At 52.1% G+C, this 14,342-nt stretch overlaps 1 protein-coding gene across 2 annotated transcripts; it reads left to right on the forward strand.

Annotated features, from left to right (window-relative positions):
• Positions 1-7,477: 7,477 nt before the first annotated feature.
• Positions 7,478-13,472, forward strand: Mcrip2 (MAPK regulated corepressor interacting protein 2). 2 transcript variants are annotated; one of them, XM_059270274.1, is made up of 5 exons: positions 7,478-7,695; positions 7,775-7,904; positions 12,435-12,562; positions 12,800-12,901; positions 13,131-13,472. In XM_059270274.1, the coding sequence occupies exons 1-5, from the start codon at positions 7,644-7,646 to the stop codon at positions 13,199-13,201; spliced, it is 483 nt and encodes a 160-aa protein (XP_059126257.1). In that variant the 5' UTR covers positions 7,478-7,643; the 3' UTR covers positions 13,202-13,472. The 2 variants fall into 2 exon arrangements, with proteins under 2 accessions (XP_059126257.1, XP_059126258.1); XM_059270275.1 differs by lacking the exon at positions 7,478-7,695 and adding an exon at positions 10,678-10,778 and having other exon boundaries at positions 7,809-7,904.
• The last annotated feature ends 870 nt before the right edge of the window (positions 13,473-14,342 follow it).

Genomic DNA, 14,342 nt, shown 5'->3' on the forward strand with positions numbered 1-14,342 from the left:
AGTACAGGAAGCTGCGCAGGAAGTCATCGCATTCCTCCCAAAACCTGGACTAAACTAGCAAATGCTTTCCCGGTGTTCGAGGACCCAAACACACAGGTCAGGTCTCATGAGCCTGTATCTTACAAGATGTTAAAAGATCTAGTACAAGCAGTTCAGACCTATGGCCCAACTGCCCATTATCCTCTGTCTATTTTAGACAGAATAGCTAAGGATGTTTTGACTCCGGCAGACTATCAGGAAGTTGGAAGGGCAGCTTTACCCCCTGGTACTTATCTAGAATGGAGGTCTCTGGTCACAGACCATGCCCAAATTCAGGCCCGGCGTAATGCACAAAATGGCCAGCCAGCCTGGACGGCGGATATGTTGTTGGGTCAAGGACAATGGGTAAATAACCAGATAAACTTCCCCATTGAAATTTACAATCAAGTGAAAGAGATACACGTATCCGCCTGGAAAAAACTGGTCAGAAAAGGAGAAGTGAGTGGAAACCTTACTAAGATCATTCAAGGACCAAATGAGCCTTTTGCTGATTTCGTAGCCCGGATGCTTGATGCTGCGGGAAAAATTTTTGGGGATATGGAAACAGCTCTCCCCTTAACGCAGCAACTTATTTATGAACAATGTACAAAGGAGTGCAGACGGGCTATCACGCCCTGGAAACAGAAGGGGCTTGAGGCTTGGTTGAAAGCATGTAGGGAGATAGGGGGCCCTCTCACCAATGCTGGCCTCGCTGCAGCAGTTATGACAGCTGTCAACCGAGGAAGTGGCTCTAAAGGAAAATGTTATAATTGCGGAAAGCCAGGACATCTAAAGAAAGAGTGTCGGTCTCCTTCAGGAGGAGACCAACAGAGGATGCCAGGCACCTGTCCCCGATGCAAAAAGGGAAAACATTGGGCAAATGAATGTAGATCAGTGAAAGATGTTAATGGGCAGCCCCTCCAGCCGATGTTCCCTGCGGTCTCAAAAAACGGATCACGGGGCCCGCGACCCCGGGGCCCGAAAGTGTTCGGGGCTATTCAGAACGAGGCATCGGGGGAATTCCCCCCGCCTCCCTCCAATCAGGGCAAAGAGCCACGTCAGCAGCCGCAGGGTTGGACTTGTGTGCCGCCTCCTCAATGGTACTGACTCCTTCTATGGGGGTGCAGGCCATTGATACTGATCTTATGAATCCATTAAATAAAAATGAGGTGGGCCTTATAATTGGGAGATCAGGTAGTTCCATTAGAGGATTGATGGTTTTGCCAGGTGTTATTGACCCTGATTACCAGGGGAAAATCAAGATTATGTGCTGGTCTCCCAAGGGATTGTTTTCAATTGCTCCAGGAGACCGCATAGCTCAGATGTTGGTTCTCCCCTCTCATCATTCTAGATTTCCCGCTTCTGATAGGGAACGAGGCCTTAATGGGTTTGGATCTACAGGGAAAAATGCCTTCATGCTTGCCATGGGTTTGGATCAGAGACCTACGTTAGAATTAATAATAGAGGGAAGGCGATTCCTTGGATTATTGGATACAGGAGCTGACCGGAGTGTCATAAGACAGGAAGAGTGGCCCTCAAAGTGGCCACTTACTATCGCCTCCCAGTCCCTTCAAGGCTTAGGATACCAAGAAACACCTAGCATGAGCGCTAAGGAGCTTACTTGGCGCTCAGAAGAACAAGAAGGAAAGTTCCAGCCTTTCGTTGTATCACTCCCCGTTAATCTATGGGGACGGGATGTGCAACAACAGATGCATTTGCAGCTTACCAATGAGTATTCCCCTGCATCACAAGCTATCATGAGGAAACAGGGATATTTTCCAGGAAAGGGGTTGGGAAGGAACCTTCAGGAAAGAAGTAGTCCAGTTCAGCCGTCATCCCATAGGTATAGAGAAGGGTTGGGTTTTTCATAGGGGCCTCTGAGGATAAGCAACCATTAAAGATACCCTGGCAAGTTGATACACCCGTTTGGACACCTCAGTGGCCCTTGTCAAAAGAGAAGCTCCAAGCGGCAAAACAATTAGTTGCAGAGCAGCTTCAGTTACATCATATTGAGCCTTCCACGTCACCGTGGAATTCTCCCATCTTTATTATTAAAAAGAAATCAGGAAAATGGAGATTGTTACATGATCTACGCTCCATAAATGCACAGATGGTTATTATGGGACCCGTACAACGAGGTCTCCCTATGCTTACAGCATTACCAAAAGGATGGCCTGTGATAACAATAGACATAAAGGATTGCTTTTTTTCTATTCCCATTCATGAAGAGGATAGACCTAGATTTGCTTTTACAGTTCCAGCCGTTAATCATGAAGCTCCTGATGAACGCTTTCAATGGCGAGTTTTACCACAAGGCATGGCTAATAGCCCGACTATGTGCCAACTTTATGTTGGCCGCGCCATTGACCCTATTCGAAGTCAGTTTCCCAATTTGAAAATTATACACTATATGGATGATCTTCTTATAACTGGAGAAAAGGTTGAGCAAGTAGAAGAATGCTTGCAAAGCCTTTTGAAAGCTTTAGCAGATGCAGAGCTTTATATTAGCCCTGAGAAGTTACAAAAGGGCATACTTGTTGATTTTCTTGGTACCCGTATTTCCCCAGATGAGATTATGCCCCAGAATATTACCTTACAAACTTCATGCCTTCATACATTGAATGATTTTCAAAAATTTTTAGGAAATGTTAATTGGCTAATGGGATATTTGAAAATACCAAAAGGAGATCTTATGCCCCTATATAAGATATTGGAAGGTAATCCTGATTTGACCTCTCCCCGACAATTGACATTGGAAGCTCAAAATTCTATCCAAAAGATACAAGAAGCGTTAAAAACAGCTCAATTAAAGAGATTAGACTAGCCGGGCGGTGGTGGCACACGCCTTTAATCCCAGCACTCGGGAGGCAGAGCCAGGCGGATCTCTGTGAGTTCGAGGCCAGCCTGGGCTACCAAGTGAGTTCCAGGAAAGGCGCAAAGCTACACAGAGAAACCCTGTCTCGAAAAATCAAAAAAAAAAAAAAAAAAAAAAAAAAAAAAAAAAGAGATTAGACTATACACAGTCATTCCAGTTAGTAATCCTCCCCACAAAGGTTGTCCCTCTAGGAGTGGTTTGGCAGAATGGACCTCTTTGGTGGCTGCATGGACAAGGATTGGGATCTAAAAATGTCCACTATTATCCCGATTTAGTGGCAAGGCAGGCGTTAAATGGTCTAAAGTGGTGCCTTGAGTTTTTCGGCGAGCCACCAGCAACATTGATAGTGCCCTACACCAAAGAACAAATTGAGATTTTAACAGGTGCGACCTCATGGTGGGCTATTCTTGTGGTTAGTTTTGCAGGATATATTGATAACCATTACCCTAAACATCCTCTGTTAACATTTACCTCGGAGGATACTGTTTATTTTCCTCGAATCACATCTCAAAATCCCATCATGAATGCCCCTGTAATTTATACTGATGGCTCAAAGACCGGCAAGGGTGCCATGTCCATCGATGGTCAGACCTACAGTTTCCAGTTTCCTACCACCTCCCCTCAGGTAGCAGAATGTCTTATTATACAAAAGGTTTTTGAGAAATATCCTAATATTTCTTTTAATTTGGTCTCTGATTCCCTATATGTTGTCAATTTACTTAAAAATTTGGAAATTGCTGCCTATATACAACCTTCTAGTATGGTGGCGCCGGTATTAAGACAGATTCAAGCCTTGATGTTACTTCGCTCTCAACCTTTTTATGTGACTCATATTCGAGCACATAGCGGGCTTCCAGGGCCAATGTCAGCCGGGAATACGTTGGCAGATGAGGCCACCCGCATAGCCATAGCTGCTTGGATTATGAGTACACCTTGTGAACAGGCACAAAAGTTCCATGATAATTTTCATGTATCTGCTAACACCTTGCGCCTGAAGTTCAATATCTCCAGGGAACAAGCTCGTAATATTGTCAAAAAATGCCAACAATGTGTTGCCTTTCACCATCCACCGCATATAGGAGTTCTCCCCAAAGGGCTGAAACCCCTAGCCTCGTGGCAAATGGATGTTACCCACATCTCAGAGTTTGGGAAACAAAAATATGTTCACGTTTCAGTGGATACCTTTTCTGGCATTATTTTTGCCACTGCCATGACTGGTGAAACGACACGCCATGTCATTGCCCATTGTCTAGCTGCATGGGCCAGCTGGGGTAAGCCTTTGTTCTTGAGAACGGATAATGGTCCGGCTTACACTTCTTCCTCATTCCATTCCTTTTGTGCAACAATGGATGTTCAACACTCCACTGGCCTCCCTTATAATCCACAGGGACAAGGCATAGTGGAACGTGCAAATCGTACTATTAAAGAACTGCTTCAAAAACAAAAAGGGGGAATAGGGCGCACCCCTGGCGAGCGCCTCTCCTTGGCTCTTTTCACTCTTAATTTTTTAACTTTGGATGAAGCATCTAAGACCTCTGCTGATCGCCATGTGGGCGTAACACCAGTCCTTCGGGAGATGGTGTTATGGAAGGATGTGCTAACAAATAAATGGATGGGCCCTGACCCCGTATTACGTAGGTCAAGGGGATCTCTTTGTGTTTTCCCACAGAATGCAAGAGACCCGATTTGGGTGCCGACAAGACTAACACGAGGGGTACAACAACATGAGGAAGATGGAGAAGATGATGCTGACCTTCCTGAGAATTTGAAATGTTACAATTGAATTTCACCGCCTCTATTGCTGCCCTAAATCAGACGCGTGCTCATTTGACCACCTTGGGAGAATTTACTGATTTTTTGGTCACAGCTGCATCTTATGTGAAGGAATGGGCTGGGGTGTGGGCGATGGGAACAGTGGGCTTGATTGGTCTAGTCATACTGGGTTGGATCCTCTGTAGGTTGATAAAGCGCAATCGTACAGAGCGTACACTTATGCTATGGCCGCCCTGGATGCTGGCGGTTCCCCAAGTATCTGGTTGGCCCAGCTGAGGGAACTGTAGGCTGTCCTTGCACTCGGAGGGCTCTGCCCATTGCACCCGATTAGGAAGCCTATGATACTGCTCCTGCACACGGAGAGCTATGCTCATTGCACCCGTTTTGAGAGTATCATTGTTCCTCCTACTCAGCACTCGCCCATCGAGCAGGAAGCTCATCATGAGGAGACTCCTAGCTCTGGGTTGCCAAAAACAAAAAGGGGGAACTGCAGCAGTCCGCTGGCTCAAACGCCATTACAAGATGGCGCTGGTTTCCTGTTTATCCCGAATGCTAACGTGTCGCTCTCCCGCCCGATAGTACTGACCAATCAGCTTACCGCCCAAGCTCCGCCCCCAGAACCTGCATATAAGCCAGCTTGCCCCGGCGCCCGGGGCCCTCCTCCCGTACCAGCTCTCCCGAGAAGCCATAACCGAGCAGCGTTCAATAAAACCGTGATAGAGGAAGAATCTTGGAGTCGTGTCTTGCTTCCCCGCTGGTCGGGGCGCGCCGCACTGGCCTTTAGGCTTTCCGTAGTAGCTAGTAGGGGTTGCGAATTTCTTTGCAGAGAATCTGTTTCCAGAGAGCTTCCGTCAGTGTATGGTATGCAAACTCCCCACACCAGGGCCTTGTACCTCCCTTACTGTGCTTCATTCTGGTCTAACTGATCCTTCCTGCTCCTGCCCTCAGTACGGCTGTCGTTCCAGGGGAACCTGCAAAACCCAGCTCAGTATGGCTGTCGTTCCAGGGGAACCTGCAAAAACCAGCATGAGGCTCCAGTGTCCTATCCTGCCTCCCTACCATGTGTGAGTGATTAAGAGCAGCATGTTCAAGGCCACCAGATTCAGGCTACAGTGGCCTTGGAGGGACTGGCTGTTAGGTTACTAGCGGGGGCGAGTCAGGCATTGCGGAAGTGGCAATGGACAAATTTAGCCAGGAAGTGACCCTTTCTTTCCATACATGCCCAGGCCTTGACTCCCTGGGCGGGGCTTGGGGGTGGTGGTGGGGGGGGAGTTGGCAACCTCTTCCCATATTCCCACTCAGCCTTTACAGCCACAGGCCTGGTATATAGTTATTTCCTGGGGATTGAAACATTCCCTCCTGAATGAAGGAGGGAAGCTCTTGAGACTCAAGAAGCTAAGGAAATGTGAATCTTGGGAAGCTCAGGAAAGCCTCACGTGCGTATGTATCCTCAAGGCTATATAATCCGGAGCCAAGTGCCGGGAGAGGGGAGGCTTGGGGAACGAGGGCAGTGACACAGCTCTCATGAGCCGTCATCTACACTTCAGGAGGCTTTTCGGTGATACCGCTGTGAGAGAGTCCTGCTCTTACATGCTCCAATAAGTGACCTCAGTAAAATCACTGACTCACCAACTAGATTTGCCTGACTTCTTTCCTTGGTCTGTCGTTGGCGTCCTGTCTCAGCTGAGGAGACATTTTGCATGCCTCCCTAGTAACATGTCACACACTCAACTGAGTCTTCACAGAGCTGGAGAAGGGGAGGAGGCCTTTTGTTCTCCAGCCCTGCTCTGGGTAAGGTGAGAGGTGCCCTGGCCTGGAAGAAGTATGGCAGCTTGGCCCTCTCGGGTAGAAGTCCCCAGGAGTTCCACTGTCAAACCACATAGGTGTTTTGGGGTACACTGGGATTGAGGTGGATCAGCTACCCACCTTCACCCCTTCCCTACTGTGTTTCTTGCTTGAGTGGCCCAAGACTTGACAGAAGACCTGCCCACCCCCCACCCCCCCACTCCCCAGTCCCTGGTTCCAGATAGGGATCTTCAGGCTGGATGGCAGTGGCACAGTCTTGGGGGATACATTTCAAGCCTCTCTCTACAGCTCTCAGCTCAGCGTTCATTTCATATGGGTCATTAAGGACAATTGGAGGGGTCAGGCTGCCTCCACCCATGCTGGGGTTCTTCCTTCCCAGGGTATACTGGGAAACCCTATGGCTCTCCCCACAGACCTGATGGGGACCTGGTTTTCAGCTTCCCTAGTAGTTGGAAAAGGGGGCCACCTCCAGGAAGGCTCAGGACATAACCTTGAGGAGAGGTTAGTACATTAGGGTTGGATGTCCCCTGAGTTCTATACCCTCCTGGTCTTCCTCCAGTCCCAGGCCTTTAGGCTCCCCGCAGGGCAACCTTGATATTCTTCTCATCCACTGGGGAAAGTCACAGAACTTCCTATCTATTTAAACACACCTCTTTCTTTTTAGACCACTCATTCTAAGCAGACCCAAGACAACGGTGATTCCCATCAATCCAGGCTTGTCCAAGCACTTGGCTGAGGGGCCTCAAATAGCTGGAATACTGATTTCAAGGTTTGCATAGGGTATTTAGCTCATAGAACTACCCCAGCACACAAAAGCTCCACCCCCACTAGAAGAGCCTCCCTCTCCAGAAATCTCAGACACACACACACACACACACACACACACACACACACACGCTCCAATCTGGAGATGGCTCACAGTCTGGCGTACTAGTTGGTGAGTGCACCCCGCCCCTGGCTCAAATCTACTGTCTTGGCCAATTTTCGAAAGGGTTGGAAGAGGCTACCCAGTGGGCGCGGTTCCTTTAAGGGCAGGGGGCGTGTGTGGGTCGCTCCGCCCCTCCCCGTTTGTCCTCCGTCCTTAAAGGGGCCGTGCCCCAAGGACCGCAGAGTGAAGCTGTTGGAGGGTGCGGGATTCAGCCGCTGCCAGGGGCAGGCGGTACGGCGCACCATGTACACCATCACCAAGGGGCCCAGCAAGCTGGTCGCGCAGCGCCGCACAGGTGCGCAGGGCGGGCGGGCAGGCGGGACGTCCTGACCGCTGGCCCGCGGCGGCTGACGCGCCCTCCGCCCGGCCCGCAGGTCCCACACAGCAGCAGGTAGAGAGCAGGCTCGGCGAGCTCCTGAAATGCCGGCAGCCCGCGCCGCCGACCGCGCTACCCGCGCGCGAGCAGCCCTTGGCGCAGCCTCAGGGACCCTGGCCCCTGGCAAGGTGAGCGGGGCCGCCCGGCACGAGGGTGACCTTGGAGAAGGTTGATGGGGACCACGCGTCCTGGCGGGCAGGGGGCGGGGCGCAGGCGGCTGGCGCGCTCCGGCGGCTCGCTGGCTACTCCTGGGCCCAGCTGGCTTGCGTGGACCCTGGTGGCCACGTGGGGCCTTGCGAGCTTCCGACTGCTCCTGCTTGTCAAGGACTGCAGGTACCCAAGATCGAGGGACCTGGCAACCTTGGGCCGCCAACTTGGACCCCTTGGGAAGCGGGAAGAGGTCAAGAGTTGGGGAAAGTTGCCCAAGGCTCTGGCCCTCAAGGTCTTTAGGCCCTGTCCTTGCAGAAAAAAACGCACGTGTTCCCCTCTGGCCTTATCAGGTCCCTGCCCTTCACTGACACCCTGGGGCACTGCAGCCCTCCTCCCCAGCAGGGGCCAGAGCCTGTCAGACCCAACAGTTTCCTGACTTTCCTAACCAGCAGTGTGCCTAGGGCTCCAGGGAAGCTCATCCCTGGCTACTTGGGATTTCAGCTACTGTGACCTGGATGAGATCCCACTCCTTCAGGGCCGAACCTTATACTTCTTTGGCTCAATTTACTGTTTCCTGTGCCGGTAGACTTTGCTCCTGAGTGTAGTAGGCTTTTGGGCTCAAGACTCTGGCATAGGTGGCATGTGACCAGCTAAGGGCCCTAGGCTCTCAGAGGGAGCACACGTTGAGGATAATCTTTTGGAGGCCAAGACTAGCCTCAGCTGGAGAGTCAGTGTGACAGGGTTAACCCCTCTTATCTCTCAGCTACTGGGCTTTGGATGCCATAGGTGGGAGACACCTGTGTGGATTATGTTTGATGTTCTGGCAGAGTTGAGGGCTTCCTGCTAGAGAGGCATGTTGGCAACTCTGCTCCATTCTGGATGTTAAGTCCTCATGCAAAGGTCTGTCCTGGGGATGGGATGAGCAGGGCCTAGGGGGCTTCCCGATGATATCAGTGTATGTCCTTGCCCTATCTCTGGGAAGGCTCTGTGGTGCGGGTGTATAACCACAAAGCAGTCACCCAGACAGGGAGCATGGAGCTGGAGTAGCCTTGGTGACCAGCCCATCTCTTACCTGGGAAACCACCTTTTAAGTCTTAATTGTTGGGGGACAGCAAGGACAGGTTTGTGGCAATATTTGGGGATAGTATCCAGGAGGAGGACAAGGCAGTGACTTTTTTTTTTTTTTGGTTTTTCGAGACAGGGTTTCTCTGTGTAGCTTTGCGCCTTTCCTGGGATTCACTTGGTAGTCCAGGCTGGCCTTGAACTCACAGAAATCCGCCTGGCTCTGCCTCCCGAGTGTTGGGATTAAAGGCATGCGCCACCACCGCCTGGCTAGCAGTGACATTCTTAAGTGGCAAGGGACACCAACACTGGCTGTTTACTCTAAACAGGAAGCTAACCTGGTGTGGAGGCCTGAAGTCACCCATCAGCAGCCAGTTAGAGCGCCTGAGGCCTGAGGGACATTGACTCCAAGTACTTCTGGGCACTGGGAGCTGTGGAGTAGGGCAAGGTGTCCTCCCTACTTCCTCTGAGGTTTCTGGGTAGTTAGCTGCCCCTTTCTGGTCCCTGGACTGGTAATTTCCAGCTCATATAGGGCTTCCACAACTAACCCTGCATCTTCTCAAGGGCATCCTTCAAAATCGCCTGTGTCCACCCACCGCCTCCCCTGTTTTGTCTTCCTTGGAGCCTTTCCTCAGCTACCATCTCTCTCTGACTAGCTCTAGGAGGAGGGAACATGGGAGGCACTGGTCACCCTCCTGCTAGCTTGTGGCAAAATCTCAAATCTTTCAACCCACTAAGTGGTTGAGTATGGGTGTTGCCTGTGATGATGGCCGGGGTGCCTCTGACATACTCTTTGTCCTGGCAAGAGACAGATGGGAGAGACTCAAGATGAGATCCTGTGATTGATTACCTGCCCCCTCCCCTCCCCCAGAAGTAGGTGGAAGAACGTTCAGGGACCACCAGGCAGAAGAGAATTGGGGCTGAGTCAAAGTTATGAGCACTGGGGTCAGAATAGTCTAGGTCTTGAAGTCAATCCCCTTCGCTGTGTGACACAGGCAGGAAGTTTCTCTTCCAAGGCTATAAAATGGGTGACCAGTCACCTTGAGGGGGTAGGAGAGTACATGAGAGGTCCGTGGGCACTATGGCCTGGCACTTCAGTCAGTGTCCCCAGGAGTGGTTACAGGTGAACTCTGGGACTGGTGCCCTTTCCCCTACAGAGCCTTGTCTTACATAACTATGGCCTCCAAGCAGGGTGGGGCGGGGCTTAGCTTTGGGTTTGTAGTCCTTGCCCTCTGGGGCCCCATTGCAATTCCAGGGCCACCACCTTGATCCATTGCTATTCACAGCCCCTGGCTGGGATTTCCTTCTTTAAGAATCAAGCTAAGTCACGGGTAGGCGGGGTAGTGCACACCTATCTGCATCCTGGTACTTAGGGCGATTTCTGAGAGTCTGCCCTGCTTCAACAAAACAAAAACATACATGTAAAAAGAATCAATGTCCAGCCCTCATGCTTTCATGAAGTGTGAACCCCTTTGGGGTGTAGGTGGTTGCAGGCAAGGAGGGATTTCCATTACGAGTGCCTTCATGCCCTCTGGTGCACCAAAACCTCAGGTACCCTATGGGTCTGGGAGGAGTCCTGCCTCCTTGTGGTCCCCACCTGCACATCTGAGATTTCTGTAGCCACCAGACCCTGCCAGCCCTGGGGCTGGCAGGACCCTGTGCCCCTCAAGACCCTCCTCTTTATTTTAGTGCCTCTCTCACCTGAGGAGGAACCCAGAGCGGCGTGGGCCACCTGAGCCCAGGAAGGCGAGCAGGCCTACCGGGACCGCGAGTGCCTGGCGGAGTGGCAGGTGCAGCCCAGGACTCCGGCTCCCACCTCCTACTGTAGGTGCGGCCCCATTCCCTCCATGGCCCCACCCCAGGCTTCATGAGCACAGGGCTTGGCCAGTTGCCACCAGCCAGTCAACTGGGATGCACATGCCTGCCCTGCCCTGGGCCTGCTCGGCTGGGGGGGCCTCAGCCGCCCCTCACCCTGAGTATAGAATGCAGCACAGGGCTATGGGGGGACATCTCACTCAAGTTGCCCCTTTTTTCTTGCCTTGAGGAGTGGGCCGGGCTTAAGGTCATGTTCTTCTCACTCAGAGATGTCCCTCCCCAGCATTCTGTGCTCATCTCCCTGGGGCCTGGGGCCAGCCAGGGAGGGAAGGGCAAATATTGATTCATCCTTGTTTGGTTTGTTTGCCAACAGTGGGGGTGTCATTGAGGTGACTGGGTCTGTGGGGGCATCTCTAGAAGGAGAGGGTGTCTGTGTCTGGTGAGTGGGGATGGGCTAGAGTTCTGATCAGGCAGAAGTTGAAACCAGGCTCCTGGAAGCCTGCCTGGCTGGGAGTTAGGAGTACAGAGGAGTGCTCTGTGGGGAGGAGTTAGGAGTATGGAGGAGTGCTCTGTGGGGAGGAGTTAGGAATATGGAGGAGTGCTCTGTGGGTGGGGAGGAGTTAGAAGTACAGAGGAGTGCTCTGTGTATGGGGAGGAGTTAGGAGTACAGAGGAGTACTCTGTGGGTGGGGAGGAGTTAGGAGTAGGGAGGAGTGCTCTGTGGGTGGGGAGGAGTTAGGAGTAGGGAGGAGTGCTCTGTGGGTGGGGAGGAGTTAGGAGTAGGGAGGAGTGCTCTGTGGGTGGGGAGGAGTTAGGAGTACGGAGGAGTACTCTGTGGGGAGGAGTTAGGAGTAGGGAGGAGTGCTCTGTGGGTGGGGAGGAGTTAGGAGTAGGGAGGAGTGCTCTGTGGGTGGGGAGGAGTTAGGAGTACGGAGGAGTACTCTGTGGGGAGGAGTTAGGAGTACGGAGGAGTGCTCTATGGGTGGGGAGGAGTTAGGAGTAGGGAGGAGTGCTCTGTGGGTGGGGAGGAGTTAGGAGTACAGAGGAGTACTCTGTGGGTGGGGAGGAGTTAGGAGTAGGGAGGAGTGCTCTGTGGGTGGGGAGGAGTTAGGAGTAGGGAGGAGTGCTCTATGGGTGGGGAGGAGTTAGGAGTAGGGAGGAGTGCTCTGTGGGTGGGGAGGAGTTAGGAGTACAGAGGAGTGCTCTGTGGGTGGGGAGGAGTTAGGAGTACAGAGGAGTGCTCTGTGGGTGGGGAGGAGTTAGAAGTACAGAGGAGTACTCTGTGGGTGGGGAGGAGTTAGGAGAGGAGGAGTGCTCTGTGGGTGGGGAGGAGTTAGGAGTGCTCTGTGGTACCCTGCCAAAGGTCTGGAAAGAGAGCCGGGGCTCTTTCTGATTTACAGTCAACCTTCCCTGGGCCCAGAGCTACAGGTCTGAGCTGAGCTGAAGAAGGCTCAGGATCTGCAGCAGAGAGGCCTTGTCCCAAGCAGCTAAGGGTAGCTGCTCTATGGTTAAGGAAGGGTCTAGTTTGGGTCTGTGCCTGTGCAGGTGCAGTGGGTATGTACTGAGGCTGCTCTTGAACCCTGCTCCTGGACCTGGCTGTGCTAACTGTATCTCTTTCCTACCCTCCCACAGTCCGGGGCCGAGGCTTGTGTTCAATCGAGTGAACGGCCGGCGGCCCCTCACCACATCTCCATCCCTCGAGGGAACCCAAGAGACCTACACATTGGCCCACGAGGAGAACGTCCGATTTGTGTCCGAAGGTAGTAAGGGAGCGGGGGTGTGGCTCAGGCCGTAGAATCCCAGTGGTGTGGACCCGGCTCTGTTCTGTCCTTCCCACTGTAACCGGACTCTAGCCGCCCAAGGGCTGGCCTTTCCTCTGGCTTTCTGCCTGGTCATGTCCATTCCTTGAGCTGGGCTGGAGTCCAAGGTGGCCACCAGGTTCTGGGGTGGGAGGGATACCAGGGGCCTGGTTCATTCTAACCGTCCTTCCTTCACAGCCTGGCAGCAGGTAGAGCGACAGCTGGATGGCGGCCCTGCCGATAAGAGTGGCCCTCGTCCTGTGCAGTATGTGGAGAGCTCTCCTGACCCCCGGCTGCAGAGTGAGCCTTTCCCCATGCCCTGTACCCCCCAAAGAGTTCGCTGACCTTGACCTCTCCACCATGTTCTAACCCAGGGAGTTGGGGAGGGAAGTCTTGGGTCAGACTTCCCCATTTTCCATTGAGTGCTATTCTTGGAGTCCAGGTTATAGGAGCTGTGGTCAGCTGGAGGGCAGAGGTACTGACCAGCTTGGAAAGCAGTATCACTGCCTAACATTTATTCTACCCACAGACTTTGTACCTATTGACCTGGATGAGTGGTGGGCACAACAGTTCCTGGCTAGAATCACCAACTGTTCCTAACACCTGTCCAGGAAGGAATGCTGCCATAGTGGACCCTTTGCCCGAAGGAGACCATGGTGCACCCATCCACCTTGTGGCCAGGCTGGGTACCGGTCACACCTGAAGTGCCAACATTTGGACTTTTGCACCTGTTGTTCCCTTGGCTTGGCTGTCCCAAGCTGCCGGAGCCAGAGGCCAAACCTGTTTAACCTCAGTCCTGCTCACTGTGCCCAGGGACCAGCCCCTGGGGCTGGCAGGGAGGAACCCAGGCTAATAAATTTGAGAAACTGCCCTTTAGAGTGTCAATGACTGGGGAGCTCAGGGGGATGTGTGTTGGGTCCATGTGTCCACTTCTCTTGTTCTCAGCCTCCCCCAACTCTTTATGATACTCAGAGTTGAATTCAGGGCTTCCTGCACGAGACATATATGTCCTACTGCTGACCTACATCCCCGGCCTTCTGTTTACTATTACTACTTCTTCCTCTTCTTTTTTCAGAATAGGGTCTCAATATGTAATCCTGGCTGACCTGAACTTTGCTGTGTAGACTAGGCTAGCTTTGAACACTCGAAGACCCACCTTCCTCTGCCTCCTAAATGCTGGTAATAAAGACATGTGCCACCAGCCTTTTGATCCTCCTGCCTCCCCAGTAGCTGGGATTATAGGCTGGGTTGCAACATCCCTTTTTAACTATATCTTCTCTTTACTCTTGGGAGTAAGTAGCAGGAGTTACAGCTTTGTCCAACTCTTCCTTGTTTTTATTTTTGAGATAAGTGACTGGCCTGGAACTCACTTAACCAGGATGATGGGGCCCTTGACCAGCCTACTTTGGAAGTATGTAGACCTAAGCTGTCCCATCTGTCTCTAGTACCTCTTCTTGGCAATTGACAGACACCAAGTCAGACCCCAAGAGGCAGGTGCTGCTGGCTAGAGGTGCAGGGATACGTTTATTTTCCCTGACAAAGAATTAAAAGGCAGGAAAGAAGTGTTACCAGAAATCTTGGTGATTCTTGGGAAATCAAAGTCCCCGCTTGGGATTCTTAGTTTCATTAATATAAGAATTTAAGTGCCGGGCGGTGGTGGCGCACACCTTTAATCCCAGCAGTCGGGAGGCAGAGCCAGGTGGATCTTTGTGAGTTCAAGGCCAGCCTGGTCTACAGAGTG

The sequence above is a fragment of the Peromyscus eremicus genome, chromosome 8a (genome assembly GCF_949786415.1).
Source record: "Peromyscus eremicus chromosome 8a, PerEre_H2_v1, whole genome shotgun sequence".
NCBI classification, from domain to species: Eukaryota; Metazoa; Chordata; class Mammalia; order Rodentia; family Cricetidae; genus Peromyscus; species Peromyscus eremicus.

What these genes read in the sequence shown, in the direction of transcription:
- Mcrip2 (XM_059270275.1), top strand. Translation starts at nt 7,821, where the DNA reads ATGCCGGCAGCCCGCGCCGCCGACCGCGCTACCCGCGCGCGAGCAGCC. An exon ending in GGACCCTGGCCCCTGGCAAG is followed by an intron (nt 7,905 to 10,677) that starts GTGAGCGGGGCC and finishes TCTTTATTTTAG; the next exon opens with TGCCTCTCTCACCTGAGGAG. An exon ending in CGTCCGATTTGTGTCCGAAG is followed by an intron (nt 12,563 to 12,799) that starts GTAGTAAGGGAG and finishes CTTCCTTCACAG; the next exon opens with CCTGGCAGCAGGTAGAGCGA.